The sequence below is a fragment of the Trifolium pratense genome, linkage group LG4 (genome assembly GCF_020283565.1).
Source record: "Trifolium pratense cultivar HEN17-A07 linkage group LG4, ARS_RC_1.1, whole genome shotgun sequence".
NCBI classification, from domain to species: domain Eukaryota; kingdom Viridiplantae; phylum Streptophyta; class Magnoliopsida; order Fabales; family Fabaceae; genus Trifolium; species Trifolium pratense.
Window position 1 is genome coordinate 42896247 of NC_060062.1, and position 21549 is coordinate 42917795.

Sequence of the window (21549 nt, forward strand, 5' to 3'; positions counted from 1 at the left end):
TTAGAAATGGTCTTCTTTTAGGTGGTGTCGGTTTTGATTTTATTCATTAGTGTTCCACTTATATACGACACCTTTATTTTTGTAGTTCTGTTTCTTCCGACCTCTATTCTTCTTGTACAAAGACCGATTATTAATAATAATATATTATTTTACTGTTAAAAAAACAAAAAACTGATCCGGGACTCCTTAACATACAGTACCTTAATGTTGCTTTAGATGAGCCACAATCTTTTGAAAACAATGTTATCAACTTTTTTACTTTATTAATTTTACTTTGATCTAACAATCTAGCATGAATATTTTAAAAATAAAACTCAATCTTTTGTTTATTTATTTTAATAATCACCGTAATTTAGAATTGATGAAAAAGGATGAGAAGAAAGAGCCCACAGAAGACAGTTCCTTTTTCTTTCTTTTGTTCGTTCGGTGAAAAGGACATGTGAATGCGCAGATAAAAAGAAAAGAACCATACAAGAAAGAAAAGTATACAATGTCACAAAGTATTCTTAAAATAAACCTCATTTTTCCTCTCATCAATATTGAGAAGTGTAAATAATTATTGTCATCACATGACTTCATAAGCTTTAATGAGAAATTCATGAGAATCACATTAGGACAATTATGTGATCCTACTTTTTTTTTACACCTAAAAATCCTCAACTACCGATAATTATCATATAGTAAGGTTAATTAACATATTATAGTAATGAACAAATAAACTTAGTTCAATGCATAGTACATTAGTCATCATACATTAATTTTTAATTCCCTATCTCATCATACAAAACACAAATCAGAAAGCAAGGGAGAAAGAAACCTTACTTTCTCTTATAGAAAACACAACTTGTTTTCCCTAAACTATTATACTTACATTCTACGGTTAGAATAAAATTATAATGTATTCGACGAAATTACAACTGAAATTCAAAATGTAGCTTTTGTTAAAATTACGATGACACACCGTAATTCTGACAAATTTACTGTAAATCTAAACATACATTTAGAAGTAATCAAACTGGCGATTAAGCTGAAATGGTTGATCTCTTTCTTTCTTGCTTAACTTAGGTACTAAAACCCTATTCCTAATCTTATTCTTATCACTAGGAACCTCAGGGGGTCTAACAGATCTAATCAAAGCCCAATTCACACCTTTAAAAAATTCATGTCTTTTAATCTCAACAGAACCCAAACAACTTCCAATTCTTTTATTAGGATTCTTCACCAACAATTTACTAATAAGATCTTGAACTTTCACCATTTCTTCAAACTCATGACTACTACTAACACCAATCCTAGGAAAAGTCAAAGGTTGTTTCAAAATGTTGACCAATGTTTTCTCATTGTTTTCACCTTTAAATGGTGTTCTTCCATATAACATTTCATACAAAAAAACACCAAATGTCCACCAATCTACAGCACTTCCATGACCTTGTCCTAATATAACTTCTGGTGCTAAATATTCATGTGTCCCTACAAATGATTTTGATCTTGCATCAATTGGTTCAGCTACAAAATCAGGATCAAGATCAACCTCAAACTCTTCTTGAACATTTTCTCTTATAACTGTTTCAAGTGTTGTTTTCTTTTTCTTAGTTGATGATGACAAGAAACAGGACAAAACAGGTTGCATGGGGGAAATACAAGAAGGTGTTGAAGATTTTCTTGTTGTAGTTTTGATACTTCTTTCTAATCTTGTTTTGTTTCTCAAGAGCTTTGGAACTACATCACATTTTAGTGAAAGATCAAAATCTGATAGCATTATGTGTCCATCTTCTCTTACTAAAATATTCTCTGGCTTTAAATCTCTGTATACTATTCCCATCATGTGTAGATATTCTAGTGCCAATAGTGTCTCAGCTGCATAAAACCTGTTCATGATCATAATTTGTTAATTTGTTAATACCTTCACATAATTATAATCATTATTATATATTGATAATTAAACTAATCACAATTTTTGGTAGGGAGGACCATAATTTGATCCCTGCAACTGTGACCACTTATGACATAACTGACCCTCGAACCAGATTAGACGATCCAGTGGGCCGGATACTGATGGTGAAAATATAAACTAATTACAATTTTTACAACCATATATGAAGTAAAAGTGTCATTGCCATGCCTCTTTATATATTTATTTTTTGAATAAATTATAAATATTTAACCGAAAAGTACTTAGATCAAATTATTCTCGCACAACTTAACCAATTCAGCTTTAAGAATGCAACAATATTAAAAAAAAAAAAAATCATCACCATTATGGTGTATATTATACGGTTCGAGAGATTAATCACGATAATTAAACTTGAGTCGACCTAAGTAAAATATTTATGAAAACAACTAATGACATATTTAGAAATTCGCTAGAATAGTTTATAAAATAACTTATAGTTTAATTACATAAAAAAAATGATTTTATATTTTCTCATTTGTTATAGAAATAGCTTATAAGAAAACCATACTCTTCCGACCAAAAAATTAACACAAAAAACTTATAAATAAGCACTTATATCATAAGTGGTGTACTTACTTAGCGGATGATAAGGAAAAGCGCTTCCTAGGCTGGCGTTGGCGAGAAGCATACAAATCACCACCAGGACAAAACTCCATAACCAAACAAGAGTAATGAGAAGCATCAAACTCAGTGTATAAAGTAGGCAAAAAAGGATGATCAAGCATACCCAAAATCTCCTTCTCCATTTCTGCTCTTTGAAGCTTCTTCCTTATAGCAAGTGCTTCTCTATCAATAACTTTCATAGCATAATAACACTGTGGTAAACCTACCACAGGGTTTCTTATCTGACAAAGATACACATTTCCTATGTCACCACTTCCGAGTCTTTTTAAGATTCGGAAGTGGTCGAGTCCGACTCGACCTTTGTCGAGTCGGAGTCTGGTCATGGCTTCCCATGCAACTTGGTTTGCTTTGTGAGGTTTAGCGTTGGAACCTAATAGTGAAGAGGTGTATGTGGTGGTGGAAGAAACGGAGACGGAGCTACGGCGACGGCGGCTACCGAAGCTGAGGTTGCTCATCCAGCTTCGGGTTGATTCCGGTACGGTGATGGAGGAGGAGCTGCTGTCGTAATCTGGTTCATCTCTGTAAGGTGTGGTGATGGTTGTCATGGTTAGTGGTAGGTAACATGTACGTGTGTGATGAGTGAGTTTATGTTGAGAGAGTTTTTTGTGAGTGTTTATGGGATTCACGTTGGGTTTGTGAACTGTGGTTTTATATGCTGGTTTTGATGGTTTTGGTAGCTAGCACATGCGTGACGTGTAACGATAATATGTTCTTTTATATTGGTGGCGATTGACGGGCGCAACTGCACATACTAATATTTTTTTGGGTTAAGTAATTTAGTGGCTAACAAATCAACATTAAAAATGAATATGTGGCGTGTGTATGGTTCGAACCCCAGCTCATGCAGATATAATGCGATATATTTATCAATTAAGCTAAACTCACGGGTACTGGATACTAATATTTTAAACTGTTGTATTTTTAGAATCGAATTCAAACTTCGGACTTTTCATTAAGTTAGAAAAGATTTATTATCAACCCATTCAAATATTTTTGGATATTTTATCATTTTATAAAAATAGGTTTTACATACTCTTGACTCAACTAACTTAACTAGTTGAGCTACCTATCACATCCTCATATTCTCTTGTATTGAAATACCACACAACTTTAAACGGAGTTACGTTTAATTTCAACTCATATTACAAAATCAACAAATTATTTTTAAATAATCTCAACCATTAATTAAGATGAGACAATTTATATCTCTCCCGTAAAAAAATTATTTAATGGGAGGGAAAATTTATTTAGCAAGCATTAATGATCCAACGTGATCTGCTTTTTAACATGCATTCATCTTCCCAACCTATACCTATGAACTACATAAAAAATTAAACAAAGTTACAAAGGGCTGTGTTTTTTTATATTTAATTTCAATGGCATATAACTACTAGTATTATGATTAAATTAATATACAGTAATGCAACAGTTAAAACCCCATATTTCAGCAATAAAAGCAATATTTTGATCAATTTCATATACACATTTGATTTGGCCATTCTTGTTCGTTTCCTTATAATGTTCACGGAAAAGTAGAAATAATATATAATAATGCATAATGCTGTTAAAAAAAAAAAACGTCTTGTCAAAATAAATAAATAAATATGATAAATTAATAACACGAATCTTTTACTGAATGAGAGGCTATACAAAGCGTAACATATTCATCCATCTTAGAAAAAAATGTCAAAAGCAGAAGAATAGTTAAGATTCTTGAAAATTTGATATATATTATATGGTAGGGAACAATTAGGATTGAATTAGTGAATTTTTAAGAATTTATTTGAATCATCCAAATTTGAAATTGGATTTATATCTTTAGGTAAGTAGTGGTGGGAAGAGGGTATCGGGGCATATTTTAGAATCGGACTCACGTTAGATTGTATAAAATGTGACGACCAAAAGGTATAGTAACTAAAAAGCATTTTTGTTCTTTTAATTGAGGCATGCTATAACTCAGTCTTAGGCCATTTGCTGACGAATCCACTACGTTTTGTTCTCTCTAAAAAGGAATATTGCCCATAAACTTTACTATTCTAATTTCTTTCTTTTTTTGGTACAATTTCATTTTTTTTTACTTAATAGTAATAATAAAAAAACTCTAGTATTATAATATGTTATATGTGTAATAGTATAGTATGAATAATACAATTAGGAGAAAATTAATGAAATTATACCAAAAACTAACATTCAATTACCCAAGAGAGACCTTGGGTACCTAAATCCAAATTTTTATATGTTTTTTATGTGTACTTGAAGGCCTAAAGCAAAATTGGCATATCGAAAGTGCATTTTGAAGTACACACAAAAATGTTAAAAGTTCAATCATAATTTTTGTGTTGTTCACCATCGAACAAATAATATAAAAGAGAAAGTTTTGTTTGCTATTTTAGAGTTTCTGACTTTATGTTATTATGTTCTTCTTGCTTTGTTTGAATAGTGGAGTGAAAGAAAATAAGCCGAATGGATGATGAATGAATGAAATGAGGTGTTTATAGGTTGAAATGAGAAATGCATATATGGATCGATCCGGATTCTCTACAATTGTTTTATGGTAGAATAGTTGTGGAAGATCCAAACACATGAATAGATATCTAATCATGCAAGGGCAATACATTGTACTCTCGAGGTGAAGTTTGGACACTATTTCAAGTCATGAAGGAAGCTAGACATCTAGATTTTGTTTGGGTCCAATTTGATAGTGATTCCTAGGCATTAGACAAAGCTATTCGTACAAAAGAATGATAGTTTTTCTGAATATATAGTTTGATTGTTGTTGATATTATTAATATTATATCATGTAATGTGAACTTTGAGGCGAAGTTCGTTAGGAGACAAGCAAATATGGTTGTTCATATTATTGCTGAAATATGGGTGACCATTTTTTGGGCTAATTATCATAGTTTTGAGAGTATTTCCTTTTGTATTGAATATATTTATTGATTGATGAAATAAATTAATGATCCTAAAAAATAAGCTTAATACCTCATCATTTTCTCTTGTTATTGACTGAAATTCCAAAAAGATGGCTTCGCCCGGACTCGAACCGGAGACCTTCAGTGTGTTAGACTGACGTGATAACCAACTACACCACGAAACCATGGTTATCCACTTTCAAACAAATGTATAGTAAAATATATTCCATAAGCTAATTTTTAAAGAGCAATGGCATATGGAAAGGAATGTTAAAACTCTTTGAGATAAATTATGAGAAAATAGTATATGTATGGACGGTATAAATTAATTTTACACTGTTATTTAATATCAGTTGTGTATTCTATTAAATTATTACAGGCAGAAGGGAAGGAGGTCCTCATACGGAGTCACACACTTACTTGAGCTGTGCGGAAGACTGGGGAATGGTCCATCTCAATTGTATGATAGAAAAAATGTTTGATTCCTATTGTATGTCAATGTAAAATTAGTTTACACTGACAGATCATATCCATTAAACTCATAAATTATGTCCACTAAATATTTGTGATATTAATCGCTTATTTTTTTGATAAACCAAAGTATCATCCGCACGCAACTGCAAAGATTAATCCTCTCGAAATAACCGAGATCTATTTAATTTCATGCCACAAATATTAACCCTAAACCATGTAGAAGGAAAATTTAAAAATAAAAAAAAACTAAAACTAAATTAAAAATAGAATAGAAGTTACAAAAACCCTTTTAAAAAATGTTAAAATCTCTATTTTTTTTCAGCTACCTCTCTCCCCTCCCAAATTTATTTTTCATAAATCTTCGTTGTCTATCAATTATATCCAAACTGCAAACCTCAATCATAGTTCTTAATGTTGTCATTTTTTTTCTTCTTGAGCCAACCAAAATAAGGGAGCTCCCTTTTCCCTTTTTCCTTTTGTATTTTAAAAACATGTGTCTGGAAATGTATTTTTAGACTAAATAATTTTGTTTTTTCTACACTAATCCTTAATAATTTGACATATTTAATTAACAACCAACAAGAACAAGTAAATATGAAGTAAAAATTTGTTAAAAATTAATTAATTGTAAATACTACATATAAATTTATGTGACTTATTCTCATTGATTATTGAATAAATATCCGTAAATTATTAAAGGATAGCGTAAATCCAACCCAAAAATAATTAAGGCATAGGCTAATATAAAAATAGCCCATATAAAGTAAATGGTCAAAAGCAACCGCTCTTTTATGGTAAAGCACATGAAGATTTTATTTTTTCATTTCTTTTACCGAATAACAAAGCAGAAAGCATAAGCAGCATGCAAACAACATTGTAAACTCTGCCATGGATGATTATTCTTTTGGAATATAGTATTTTATTGTTAAGTATTTCTAATCCAATTTTTCAGCTGAAGAAATTGCAAAGCAATAAATTGCTACCAATAATAACCCATTTACTCCGTGAAAAGAAATTATAAAGAGGAGGAATGAGAATACACGAAGAACCCGTGCCCTAAATTGAATTCACACCGCATATGATTGTAGTACGTAGTAATTATTATTAGTACAATATTATTATTCATATATAGAGAGAGAGTCATCTTATAATTTATGGTATTCTTGTCATGCATGTGATGAACCATTTTTCCTTATAGGGGACCTGCTTCATTTGGTCCATACCCTCCCCCACTTCATAAATATGGAAATATCTTTATATATTATATTTTAACTTATTTTTATATATATGTTTTCATGATTTTTTTTTTGGGGCAAATAATGTTTTCATGATATTTTTTAAAAGAACTTAGCTAGAGCTTGATATTGAATGTTCATGAGGCGCTAACTCGGCGGGTAAGAGTTTGTTTTTTTTTTTGGTACAATATAGTTTGGTTTTATAACATAGAAAAATAAAATTCAAATCTCTTTAAATATGATTGTAAATTAGTGTATACTTTTAATTAGAGTTTAATTGTTGCGCACCGTCGGTGTAAAGTTATTTTGCACATTCATCCAATGACATGTTGCCACATCATTTAATGAATGTGACACATCATGTGTTTTTAATTACCATACATGATGTGTCGGTATATTATTGGAAGAATGTGCAAAATAACTTTACACCGACGGTGCATATAAATTAAATTCTTTTAATTAATAATAATTTTATCTTTTTCAATTGTTATTTTAAAAAAGAACTTGGCCTTGAATTGAATATGTTGAATGAAATGCTCATGTGTGCCAACGTCCATTGAGTGGTCCATCGATAAGCAGGGGCGTCTCCGAATTTTAGGAGGCTCTGTGCAAAATATAAAAGTGACCTTGTAATAAAAAAAATATAATTTTTTTTAAAAGAATTTTCAATTTAAATTGCATATAATATAAAAAAAAATCATTCTTATTCTTGTAAACATAAAGTAGATGAGCACAATGTTATTGAGATGACTCATTTACTAATTAAATTAATTTTTTTTTTGTGAAAGTAAGATGTACGATCATTAATCTACTTATGCTATTATTCTTAGTCCAATGTAATAATTGATAGCTTCATATGATCCAACACCTCATAGATCCAACTTGCGTAAAATTATAATGACATGATAATGTTAATTTATTCGTGTGAATAATTAATGCAAGTTAACCTTCAAGTGAAACTTCATGTTAAGCTTAGATTAAGCTTAATGTTTGCATTAAGTACATTGTGTTCGTAACTCACAAAATTTGCAAAGGCATGAAGGCATGATTTAACCCTACTTTTGAAATGAACTTTATACATCAGTCAGTCAACAAAAACATCACCATTCCCCACATTGTCCATAGAGTAGACTAGCTGTCACGTATCCCATTTCATCATGTTGATCTTGTGGACCCATAAGCCGACTCCTTTTCTTTTCCACCCTATTATTATTACTTATTAATCATGGATCACTATACAACAAGAAATTAAATTCATCCATGCAAAAAATGTGAAGATCAATAATATATCTTGGTTAATTTGAATTAATTTGATGAGTTTATAGTGTATATGTTGGGATATATCATATATATGACAATTAAATTACCATATCTTGTTTCCCATTTTATGGCATCATCTGATTCTACACAATAATGTTTGAATTCTTGCTTTCTATTATCCACACAAGGAAATAATTCTAATCATTATATATGGGAATTATATTTACATGAAAAATTGGATTTGAATTTTGCAGTCGTGCAATCACAAACTTTTTATCATTTAATCTCGACTTAACAGACTAAAATTTGATAACCGAAACTTTACATTTCATAAAATTAAAATATTCATTTATTATAGACCGTTCAATTAAGATCAAACGGTCAGAAAACTGTAATTGCATGACCGGATGCATGTGAGTGCACAAGATCCAAATTATGAATAATTGCTTATTTTTGTTTTCCATTTCTTGACATTTATCCTCAAGATCTTGTCGTGTACACTTTTGGTTACAAATTCTGGTAGCAGAGCCGGCAGAAATTGAACCTATGCAGAGCAGCAAATATATGGAAAGACTCAAAGCTCCATCACTTGCCCCATAACATTCTTCTCCCCCAAACCCTCAAAAGTGCCATCAACTAGACCATCCAATGACCAACCTTTATCATCACTATTTGTTTGCATATGCTAGCTAAAAGGAAGAGAACCCTTAAAAATATTGGAACAACTTTTTAAAAAGTAAAATAAATAAAAAAGTGAAGCCTTGGCACAAGGTAAGGTTATCTTGAGGTGATAATTTCAAATCTCAACAAAAATAAATTAAAATAAAAAATTCACTAGTAGGATATTTAAGACTACGTACATTTATCTTATTCATACCTCATCTAATGACATTTTTGTGCATTATAGACTGTGATACTAAAAATAAGAAAAAAGGAAAACTAAACAAGTATTTGGAAAACCAATTATATAGAATAATGTTATTCAAATTGAATGAAATTATATAGAAATTTTTTTGTTTGTCAATGAGAAAATGTTGTACCAATACTCATGCAACATTAATTCAGAATTTAAATTATTTAAAATTAATTAGAAAAAATAAAAGTGATGTGACGTCAAGTTGTTAGATAGTACTATGCAAAACTAAACTCTATAGTAGGATTTGTTGTGACTTTATATGATTGGTTGATGTGTTTTCGGACGGAGACTCAGATGGAGACTCCTCAGAGAGATTCGTTGAGAGAGATGAAAGTTTGTCATGTCTTATGAAGATAAGTAACTCATGTGTAAATGTTTTTGTAATATCATCAGCTATGTCCAGTTAGGTGGGAATTTACTCGGACTTTGTCCCTTATTTATTCCAAAAAGAATTACCGTATAAATGGAACCATGCAACTAATGATGCCCTAAAAGGAAATTAAAATGTCACTATATATGACCTTTTCTTTTTGAAGATAGTTTAAGGAAGTCACCATTAGTTAATACTACTCTAATATTTGAATTTTGAAGTACCGAAATTAAAAATGTACCATTGTGAGCAATATTGATAAGGTATAGACAGAATGTATGGTTAAAATGAAAAGAGGATAAGAGCAAACAAAGAGGACACAAAAAAGCTCTCAACTTTAAACATCTTTCACAGAGCAGAGAGAGTAACAGAGTTCCACTCCTTCATATCCAACACATACACTGAACAAAGCATGCCAATCTGGTAACCCTGCAACCATATATTGTATCAAATCAAATTTCAGAATATAAAGAAGAAGTTAAAGCATAAGATATGATATGAATTTGAAGCTAAAAATAAATGATTAAAAAACTTTATAGTGAATAGAATATTGGGGTGACATTAATTTCAGTGAAAAGTGGACGAAATGTAGAAAGACACGTACGGATGCATATACCGGGAAAACAGCAGTGGTACTCTAATGCGATCTTCATTTGTTTGTTGTTGCATGGGACATAACATCATGGGTATATTAGCTTCTGTTCATGGGGTCCATACACTACTACTTGTGTTTTCTTCTTTTATTCTTTGTATTTTAGTAATTAGTAAATAATTTTTTATTTTGTTTTTGGATATTATGAAAAAAATGTAAAACCATACGATGAATATCTAACACTTAGGCATGCATAAGTATCATATATGCAAGGAAATTGCAAATTGGTTTTGTATTAAGCTGGAAATTGCATAGAAAAATATGTCAAAGGGATACTAGAGAGATACTTATGTTTAGGCTAAGGCTAAACATGGGTAAGAAAAAGATATGAGAAATACAAGGGAAAAATTCAAAACCGGTTGATACTTTTTTTTGATAACTTCAATTGAACGTACAACAAACTTTTAAAAAAATCGTTGAATTTCAATAGTCTGAATACATAACTAAATTTTTTGAATTTTTATAAAAATTTGTGTTGATCTACTCAATGATATCTTTGAATTCAACGGTTGGATTGAAGAAATATAATACCGATATCGAGTTATTAAGCGGAGTAAGTCAATGGAGACTTACTCCTGAAATCAACAGATCCCTCCTCTTTCCAGAAAGATATGATATTAAAAAAAAATAAAAATAAAAAAAATAGTGGGGGTGGGGGTAGCTCCCTTACATAGGCAACATGATATCCCCACTCACAGCTTTAAAACTTCAGGGTTTAAAGCTACTTAAATGAAAGAATAAATGTTGAACAACATATAAATGAAAAAAAACACATACGATACCCGTAACACATTAAGGTTTTGCTTGAAATGAGGTATCTAAACTCTAGTTTTTAGTCTAATATGTTGATCCATCCCATTGTTGCAGGCTCCACAAAAGTCCTAACACCTCCATCAATTGAATTTCTTGCGATTGGCCTAAAAAACTTACTTATTGATGACTTCTTATCTTCATGCCAAGAAAAAGGTGACCATGCCTTATTACAACATAGGCTACTTAAAAAATAACAATTACTGGCTACGATACATTCTATGATTTAGGCTAGTTATATTTTGAAGCTATTGAAGAAACTCAGTGACTTTAATCATCAGCAAAGTTTGAAGTTTGAAGTACATCAGCATCAACACTTTATTCACTAAACAATGTACTAGCCCAATTAATAGAGATTGACATGTTCCACCATGAATTTGGTAAGCCAAAATTTACAATAGCAGAAACTTACTTCTTACTACATTATCATAGGCACATAAAATAATAATTCAATCCGAAGAAAGTATTAACAACATTGTCAGGGTATACATATTTGAGCCTTCTAATTATAATATGTTGGCTTGTCATTCCAAACTTGGTTCCATACTCACGACAACTACTTTTAATTGCAACACAATCACTACTAGATACTGTTTGACAAATCTCGAGTCCTAATAATCGTACAAGAATATGGATATATTCCATATGTGTTGGGAGAATAAATTGCTGCAAAAATGGTTAGTCCTTGAATTATAATGCCATTGGTATAAATTGGATAGACTAACCAAGATGGTGAGTTAATCAAAGTGAGAATTGATGATTGGATGTGATTAAAGGATGTAAGCTCAATCAAGTATGCCTTATTGAGTTTCAATTCATCCATGTGAAGATTGTTCCACCAATAAGAGCCATGCCCATCAAATGGACCATCGTAACCAGTACTAACAACAACTGTGAGAGGTTAGTTCCAAAAATGAGACTATTTAACCTTTCATGTGCATCCCTTCCTCTTCCATATGATGCTAAGACATGAAGTGAGGCCCACTCTAACTCATCTTGAGATGCAAGAATGACAACTTCATTTTGGAGGAAAATAGTGAAAATGACTAGTAAGATTAAAGATTTCAATTAGCCATTTCCCATGTGTCACCACAAGTAAAGCTCCACTATCATAAGCATACTGGCTGAGATTTTTTATTGCATATGGAAAAACTTTAGTGCTTGATGTTTTACCATCATCAACAACACCAAAATCAGTCAAAACTACAATGCGTTTTTTGCAAATAATGGCACGGTACTCAAGTTTCTCATACCCACGACCACGAGTTGCTCTGCATTCTGCTATCTTCATTACCAGTGATCCCAATAACACAGCAAGGAATGTCATATTGGTAGTAGTAAATGAAATTTGTTGCAATTTCCAACTCTACCAATATATAGTGACTTGACCGCCACACCGCAACCCCAACCACACTTCCTACTAAATCACAGGGTATAGACACATTCAACCACAACACAAATGTTCTGAAAGGTTTAAAGTCAGAATGAAACGCGTGGAGAGCGAGACTTCCTTTTTGCGTGAGCAATTGCTCGATCAAGACCATGAAACTTTCAGGTCTTCTCTTGGCAAGAGGGATAGTGAGTATGATAATAGGTCTCAATATAAAGAAGATAGAGATAGGGCGAATTATGATGTCAATTTGATGATAACTTGTCTGAGAGTGAGAATGAATTCAATGGCCCTTCATCTACAAAATTTTCAGATGATATGATGTTTGATAGGTATCTTGGTGAAGCAATGGAACTTCTAAAACAATCAAAAGAGTTTGTCAAGGGTATTTATGATGGCGAACAAGCTGAAATCATGTTATACAGGTCTGCAAACTTACTCTCCAAAGCTGTGGACTTGAAGCCGAGAGTTTGTTGGCTGTAGGACAGCTAGGAAATACTTATCTTCTTCATGGAGAATTAAAGTTGAAGATAAAAGATAGGTCTTTGTCGCATGATAGTAGCAGAACATCACCTTATCCAAGTAGTTCTAGCCACGTCAGAAGATCTAAGTCAGAAGATCTAATTCTAAAACTCCTAAAGAGTCCGAATAAAATATAAAAGAATGGGAAGAAGCTAGGTGTCCAGTCTGCATGGAGCACCCTCACAATACAGTTCTCCTCATATGTTCATCCCACGAGAAGGGATGCTGCCCATACATGTGCAACACTGGCTATCGTCACTCAAACTGTCTGGATCAGTTCTGTAAGTCATTTGCAGAGCCTTCGCCACCAACCAATACCATTCCTCAGGTGTAAGGTGAAATTTGCAACTCTGGCAGTTCATCGTGTCCTAAAAGCTTAACCAGCCATGTTTTACTCAATTTTACCCATCACACTCGCGTGTATATTGAGACTTCTTCATAATGCCGAATATACAAACATAAAAAAAAATTAATACACTCTTTTATTGGGTAAAATTTACCAGAGTTCAACCAAATAAAGCGTGAGTTTAAAAAGCAAAGCTATTTTTTACAGTCCTCTTAACTAGGATCCTTAAAACACTTATTAAGAAATTAACAAATGAGAAATATTTATTGGAAAAATGTATAAATACATTCAAAACTTTGATTCCTAAACAATCTACTGTGTTTTATTATGGCATGTGTTGTACAACAAGTAATTTTGGTAATTCAACATCAAAAATATTGTTTTTCTTCTCTGTTTAAAAATACTATACAGCTAAACTAGAGGACTCACTTGACGACGAAGATTCCTCAATAAACTCTGACCTCAATTTCATCAACAGTCGTCCAAGATAATTCAAGCCTTCACCTTCTCGACCTCCACCCCAAAAGAGATCATGCGGAGAAGCCTCAACTAGAACAGAACCAGCAGTTGAAACCAGCATAGAACTCAAATGTGGATACGTTGAGAACTTGCATTTCAGTGCCGAGTACATCACATCGATCTTCATGTTGTCCCACTCGGGCCTTATCTGCAGCCCCCATAAAATATAAAGTTTCAAACATCTAAAACACAGGAAATCGGAAGAAGAAAATAAAAGCCAATCTAACACATTTTAACACGTGTTTTGAAGGTTTAAGATAGCATATGCAATGACAAGAACCAATCAAGTCTTAGAGCCAGTAGAGGATAGCTTATTGCGCATAAGCTTGTATCATTCGTTTGCAAACTTATTGCGCTTTTTCACAAGTTTATAAGCGTTGGAGCTTATAACTTATAACAGAATATCATATTTTCTCTAACTTTTACCCTCATAACAGAATATCATATTTTCTCTAACTTTTACCCTCATTATCTTAATTGAAAAAGTTTAAATATTAATTGAACATATATACTTTTTTATCATTTTATATTTATCAGCAAATTAACCTCTAATTTTACTAAACTCAAATTCAATCAGATAACTTGTCTACTATCAGCTAGCTTATCCGCTATGTTTTACCAAACAGGGTCTTAAAGATTGAAAACCACTTGGGGGATCATACCAGATCCGGACGCTGTCTTTGCATTGACCTTCCTATTCTTGCAGCTTCCTCTGGGCTTTTTGCAGATTTGATCCTTTCCAAACAATCCTGTGCAGAAGTATCATCCACTCCAACGAACTTGTGCGCCTAGTCAACAAATTTAATTTATAAGCAATACAATAATACTGCAAAGGAAAATAGAATCTATACAAAAAGAAAAAAAGTACCTGGTAGTAATGCTCCACACTTGACCAAGTCACATTATCGCCATTTTCATCAGGCATTTGAATGGGATGAGGAGAGAAATTTGACAATGCACCATAAGGATCCCAAGTTTTATAGAAAAATATGATGCTGGATTCATATGGTGAGACAGTAGGGTCAACAACAAAAGTTTCCTCTCGTGATGGAATTGTAGGAGCCATGTCTGGTAACGGCTGAAGAAATCCGCTAACAAGCATGTCAGGCCCAACCTGCATTACAGTGATCGATTCAACTGTAAATATATATATATATATATATATATATATATATATATATATATATATATATATATATTAAACATATACTTAAAACAATACCAGTACTTCGAAGGGAAAAGCAAATAAGTTTGAACTAACCTGCTGATAGCAAACATCAATTAGATTTATAGCCTGTGACATCTCAACCATCCCAAGATCACCCACAGGAGATGGTGCATTCTTTCCACCGATAATTTTAGGAGCAACAAATGCATAAACCTGATGGACATAAATTTCACCATTATCCTAACATATTGATAAAATAAAATAAAAAGATAAAGCCAACTAAGAAAAACTCAATCTAAATAGAATTCGTCTCCTATAATTAGTATAACCAACCAAACAAACGAAACATTTTGTGAGGGAAACCTCTCATCAGCCAATAACAAATGGAGCTTTATTTAAATTTCTCCCATGGAAAATGAAAAAGAAAAAGATAAATGAAACCTTGTGAATTACTCCAGACGAAATAGCAGATGCAGCCAATGTTCCTCCGCATTCCCAGAAAACTGAAAGATATCCTCGATCGTGAAAATACTCCATAACATCTCGGGGATTTAATATGTCAAACTCCACAACTTCAACTCCTTTAGATGCAAGTAGCTTCTGGAAACTCTTTCTCGCACCCCTTTGTGTTACAACTATGGTAGAAACCTCGGACATGTCCCATAAGTTTGCTTCCTCAGGAAGATCGAGGGACTGAGACATTACAATGCGCATTGGCATATGACCGCCTCCATGTCTCGCTGTCAGTCTCGGATCTGGTTGAATTTAGGAAGGAAGGTATTAAAAATCAAAGTTTGAGACATTTATCTAATGATAACGACCATACTCACTGTCCCTTCGAACTGTATTTCCTCCTACAATTATTGCATCGCTTCTAGCTCGCAGCTCAAAAACTAGACTTCTAGATTTCTTGCAACTTATCCACCATGCATGACCGGTGCTAGCAGCAATCTTTCCTGTTGCACCAAAAGGAAGGTTATTATTACAAGACTCTAAAACTCATGCAAGAAAAGACAATAACATGAAATTGAACAGAATCCTAACCATCAAGCGTCATAGCATACTTGAGAACAGAAAAGGGAACACGCGAAGAAGCTCTACAAATCAAAGGAGCGTTAACAAGAAGACATTCTTTCTGGGCATCCTGTAAATAAAACAGAACATAGCAGTCCATATGTGTGCATAAAAAGCTATAGGTCTCACAAGCCACGGTACATAAAGAACTGATCAATAAGTTTCACTAAAAAGCACATCTTTCAACACATTAATAAAAAAGCTACATTTTTCAACCAAAAAAAAAACTTGTAATTCTGATTGGAGAAGTAGCACTCATATCCCCTAAGGTATGCTTACATAGCATCATCACTCTTATTTGTTGAGAAAATTGCACCAATCTCCCCTCGATTTCAAAGCAACTTGAATGCTATTTCCGTATTTTTATTGGCCCTCACACCACTTACTAGCATTAGCCAAAGTTAGAAAATGAATCAACCAACCCAAATCAATGTTGTCAAATAGCGGCTATATGTAGCAAAACTTTAACAAACTACTATTGTTCTGTGATACACAATTAAATACAAAGAACAAAGTGTTGTCAAATAGTGTCTTACAGCATTAATGCATAGTGGAATTTGTATTTGTACAAAACCGCTATTTTGCAATTGACAAAACTGATCCAAATAAGTTCCCTTTAAAAAAATACTACAACTTTTGATTTCAACAAAACCACAATTCATTGTCAAGTTATGTTTTTTCTTCTTCAATCAAAAAACCCAAAAGTAAAACACATTAATACGCACCTCTATAAGCTTACTAGTGAGATCCTCTCCAAGAAGATCAACTTGCAATCCTTGACTTCTGAGTGCACGCACAGCATTGCCTCTAAAATGTTGCAAAGGATGTCTCATTCCAATGACAACCCTTTTGACCCCACCCTAGTTTGGTTTCACAGATAGGATCATTTATCAACTACAAACACAAATTAAAGTTAACAAACACACACCCCAAACAACGTTGTACTACTTGTTTGTAACAAACAACAACGTTGTCATTCACATACACGAATTTGGAAGAAAAAAAAAACAAAGATGAATAGGAATAAACCTGAAGCAGAGCAGACACAGCAGTGCTGTCACCGTCACAGTCACCGGGTTCCATGTTTAAATAAGCGGTTGCGCCACGGGAGAGTTCTCCGGCAGAGGTAATAGCTTGAACTTCGGCGGCACTGGTACCTTGCGCGTAGAGGTAGCCTTCTCCAGCGACATTGCCGGATGGAGTAGCGATGACGCAACCGAAGTTGGGATGAGGGGAAGTGAATCCGGCAGATTTGTCTGCAAGGCGGGCGGCGCGTCGGATATATCCAGCGTCGAGCGCGTCGCTGTGAATGTCAAGGGATGCTTTGCATTTGCAGATGATGGATGAGAATGAGAAGGTGTTGGCGATTGGAGTGAGAGACAACATCGCATAATCAACAACAACACAGTCCACAACCGTATAATGACTTAGGGGTGGGCAAGGTTTGGTTTAAAACCAAAACTGTATGGGAACCGAACCAAACTGTTATTGTCTAAACTGAACTGAACCAAACTGGTTTGATTAACCAGTTAACTGGTTCTGCATAAAAAAAACCAAACCGTCTTTTTTTCAACAAAAAAATGGACAGAACATGTGCCAAAATTAAGCGCTACCTCAACAAAGGCAACACAGACACAATCCAGATCTGAGAATTCAGCAGCAAAGGTACAAAAATCCAAAACATATACACTTTGCATTCAAGGTACCAAAATTCAGATCTGAGAAATTTAGCAACCAATCAATTATTGATCAAACTCTTGAGAAATTAATCAATTCCAATACCCACTAACCAAACTAGCATCAGTTTCTATTGATGAGAGAGAAAGAGGTTGTAATGGAGGTTGGTTCGGTCGACGGTGGAGGTCGGTGACGGCGGCGGAAAAGGGTAAAAGAACACGATTTCAGTTTACTTTTCACGATTCTAATTTTGATTTTAGTTTTTTTTTTTTTTGTCAAACATTTTAGTCTTAGATTTTTGCTGGTTTTGGTTCGATGGTTCGGTTCTAGTTTTTCTATACACAGTTTGGTTTTAGTTTTTAAAATATTGGTTCAGTTTAAAATAGTTTGGTTTGGTTTTTGGTTTTATTTGCCCATCTCTATATAGTGTGCTGTGTTCTGTTGTGTTCGAATTTGGTTATTATTGGTTATTATACATAAATACATAAATAAAAATAAAAATAAAATAGAAATAGAAATATAAAATCATCACATAGCATTATCAAATGAGTCCTATAGAATAGAAACAATAATAGCTGCCCCCACTTACCAATGGATTATTTTGATCGATATCGAAGCTATTGATGGCGCAAGGTTCTATGAGCAGCTCAATTGGTTCCTCATCCCTTTTTTTCCCTTGAAATGAGAAATGAAGTATTTTTCAAAAGAGAAGGAAGGTATGAAGTATATAGCGGTGGTTTGATGAAACAATGAGGATGCTGCGTTCTGCGTTAAATGGGAGAGGGAAAGGGCGCAAATCAAATGAGACAAAATTGGTGATAGATTGATTCGCGATTCAAAGAAGAGGGAAAGTGAAGGCCGGTTGTTGGGACTCACTGGGTTTCACGACTCAAAGGATATAGGAAGGGTTAAGTTTTCAGATAGATTGTATGTGTTTGGTTGAGGTTTCCGCTTTCCAAACGTGAGTTTGAACTTCCAAAAGTAAGTTTGCCATTTTCTATGATGTTTGGATACAATCAAAAGTAAATTATGAAACGTGCTTCCACCGTCAAAACGTGAGTTTAATGGAAGTCACAAATTGTAGCTTATGCGTTAACTAAAAGCAATTCTAGAGTTTGGTTTTTTGCTGACATATATATTTACCTAATTACCCATGCTTCAACTCAAGATCCAATTTTTTTTTTCTTCAAGCCTCAAATTTTTTTGTTCTCCGGAACAGTTTCTCCTTATGTTTGCAGATTTGGAGGAAAAAAAAAAGTGGGAGAAGAAGAATGAGGAGAACACAGATGAAAAATTTTAAAAAAAAAATTTGACAAACTAAAATCTGAATTTAAGGGAAGAATCAACAAAGTATTATGTCATCCATGAAATTAAACAACTTGATAGGGGCAACCATGGATGGCGAGCGTTAGAGATGAACTGGCGGTTTGCAAGACAACAACCATTGAATAGTTAAGGGTCTAAAGTATTCTTCATTCTTCATGAAATGACTTTAACTACCTTTTTATATATTTTTTATAATTAATTAAAGGATAAAACTTATATGCATTTCCTTAGATGCAGTTTTTTCTGTCTCTTTCACAAAAAGGTAGTTATTTATATTTTTTAATTAAAAAAAGAAAAAGAAAATTGTTTTTAAATAAAAATAACTTCCTCCATGTATCTGGCATAGTAAAAATTGTGTATATTGAACTGTATATAAGTTTAGTCCTTAATTAAATGAGGGGTTCTAGAGAATTCTTGTTTAATTTTTGAGGGAGATATTATTTTTACCGAATTGATGAGAGAGATGGACAACTTGGTAATTTCACATTTAAAAGTACTTTTAATTTAAATTATTCAAACAACACCAAATGTTGAGAATCACTTTCAAGTTAATGTATCCAAACACAAATCAATTAACACTCAATTCACTTTTATCAAAATCAATTCTATCAAACTTAATTCTGCCAGAATCAATTCTTTTTACCGTCAAACCAAACACACACAGTAAATTTGATTTTTGTTTTTCTTGTTACAAAGGTAAATTATTTTTCATAAATAAATAATACAAAAAGTCTTTAGAGTGTTTTTGGTACTCCCATAGAAATAAAAACACCGAAACCAATGCATCTAGTATTTTGACTTACATTGGTTTCTGTGATTTTATTTCTCTCTTATCTTTTTCTCTCCTACCAAACAAAGTCTTAAGTTGGGTATTGGGTATCAACCAAACGATTTAAAAATAATTTAAAGTTAAAATTTGTTAGCGTGGGTGGTCAACAACCAGACTTAAGAAAAGCTTCTTAAGTTAATTAGTCAACTGCAAACTGAGTTCGCTTTTAGAATGCAAACTTGTTTTTTATGATTTTTTTTTATCTAAGGGGCACAAATGTTGGGTTTGAGTTAAAAATATTGTCACTCGCCATTAGAGTGCGGAAATTTCTCGCATTCTAGAAAGCGAGAGAGTTAGTTTGATAATGTTAGGGGGTTCGTGAAGAATTTCGAGGGCGCGCAAATCTCTTTCCTAATTATATTGTGCTTCTATTTTCTTTTTGTACCAAAAAAAAATTCTATTTCTTTTTCCATAAGGGTATGATTATAAAAAAAAATGCTAACAAGTACCTCCGGGACACTCTTTAAGCCACTTTAATAGTAAGTTTTTATAGAATTTTTATAGAAATATTTAAAGTCAATGCATTAGAAATTGTAGTGTTTAACTTTTTGAATAAAAAGTTTCTCTAAATGGAATGCTTAATATAGTGACGGAGCCAGAAATTTTGAATAGAGGGAGGGAGCATATATATATAAATTTGTATATTATCTTTGGTTCTTTTTATAAGAGACAATCGAATCAACACAAATTGATGTATTTCATCCATAATATGAGTCAATACATCATGTATATTTTAAATATGCAACAATCAAAATTTATTCGACTTATATTTAGATCAAATATATTTTAAACTTTGTTTATATTTAAAAATGGAGGAAGTAATATCAATTCACGTTGCTAGGTTTGTTTCTTTTTTCAAACAATCATTTTAGTCTCTAAATGTGAGAGACATTGCCACTATAAATTTTAAATGTATAAAAAATGCAAACATGTTTTATGTTCCTATTATTTCTAATTTTATTGATTAAACTGATCAATAAAAACCACGACAAAATTGATTAAATAAAAACAGATTTGATGATCAAAATAATTAATAAAAAGAGGGCATTAGTTAAGGAACTAAAAAGGGAAAGAAAAGAAAAAAATTATATTGAAAAAACAAAAATTTAAACTTTTAAGATGTTGATTTCACAATTTTCAAGATAATATTACTATCTTTAGTTACCTTAACCAGTGCCCCGGAGGCACCGGTTAGCATTTTCCATATGTTTATTGTTTTAATTAGTACATTCTAAGATAAATGTAAGAACTAACCAAAGTGCAAGTGGATTAATGGAGCAGCTTATATCTCATTTCTCTTGGGTGTGCAATATCAAATAGATTTAGTATAGTACTACTAAAAAAAAGTTGCTTCTAAATATTAGTGCAGGCATGTGCCCCCAATGTGACCAACGTGGCTCTGTCCCTGGCTTAATGAGTGTCCCAAAGATATTCGTTAGCAAGATCCTAAAAAAACTGTGGGAGGTGGGGGTAGCTCTTACATGTATG

The 21549-nt window shown here is 32.6% G+C and overlaps 2 protein-coding genes, 1 non-coding gene and 1 pseudogene across 4 annotated transcripts; all 4 read right to left on the reverse strand.

Moving 5' to 3' along the window:
• Nucleotides 1–720: 720 nt before the first annotated feature.
• On the reverse strand, nucleotides 721–3243 carry LOC123882049 (protein kinase PINOID 2). The gene is made up of 2 exons (XM_045930838.1): nucleotides 2531–3243; nucleotides 721–1868 (listed from the first exon to the last, which is right to left on the reverse strand). The coding sequence occupies exons 1-2, from the start codon at nucleotides 3121–3123 to the stop codon at nucleotides 1001–1003; spliced, it is 1461 nt and encodes a 486-aa protein (XP_045786794.1). The 5' UTR covers nucleotides 3124–3243; the 3' UTR covers nucleotides 721–1000.
• Nucleotides 3244–5604: 2361 nt separating this feature from the next.
• TRNAV-AAC lies at nucleotides 5605–5678 on the reverse strand. The gene has a single exon. It is a non-coding gene; the product is annotated as a tRNA-Val (tRNA).
• Nucleotides 5679–11510: 5832 nt separating this feature from the next.
• LOC123921681 lies at nucleotides 11511–13601 on the reverse strand (annotated as a pseudogene).
• A 112-nt stretch (nucleotides 13602–13713) lies between these two features.
• LOC123921680 (riboflavin biosynthesis protein PYRR, chloroplastic) lies at nucleotides 13714–18842 on the reverse strand. 2 transcript variants are annotated; one of them, XM_045974324.1, is made up of 10 exons: nucleotides 18496–18842; nucleotides 17259–17690; nucleotides 16955–17089; nucleotides 16200–16299; nucleotides 15986–16111; nucleotides 15597–15910; nucleotides 15249–15368; nucleotides 14856–15101; nucleotides 14650–14775; nucleotides 13714–14135 (listed from the first exon to the last, which is right to left on the reverse strand). In XM_045974324.1, the coding sequence occupies exons 2-10, from the start codon at nucleotides 17613–17615 to the stop codon at nucleotides 13872–13874; spliced, it is 1788 nt and encodes a 595-aa protein (XP_045830280.1). In that variant the 5' UTR covers nucleotides 17616–17690; nucleotides 18496–18842; the 3' UTR covers nucleotides 13714–13871. The 2 variants fall into 2 exon arrangements, with proteins under 2 accessions (XP_045830280.1, XP_045830279.1); XM_045974323.1 differs by lacking the exon at nucleotides 18496–18842 and adding an exon at nucleotides 18330–18389 and having other exon boundaries at nucleotides 17259–17648.
• Nucleotides 18843–21549: the final 2707 nt, after the last annotated feature.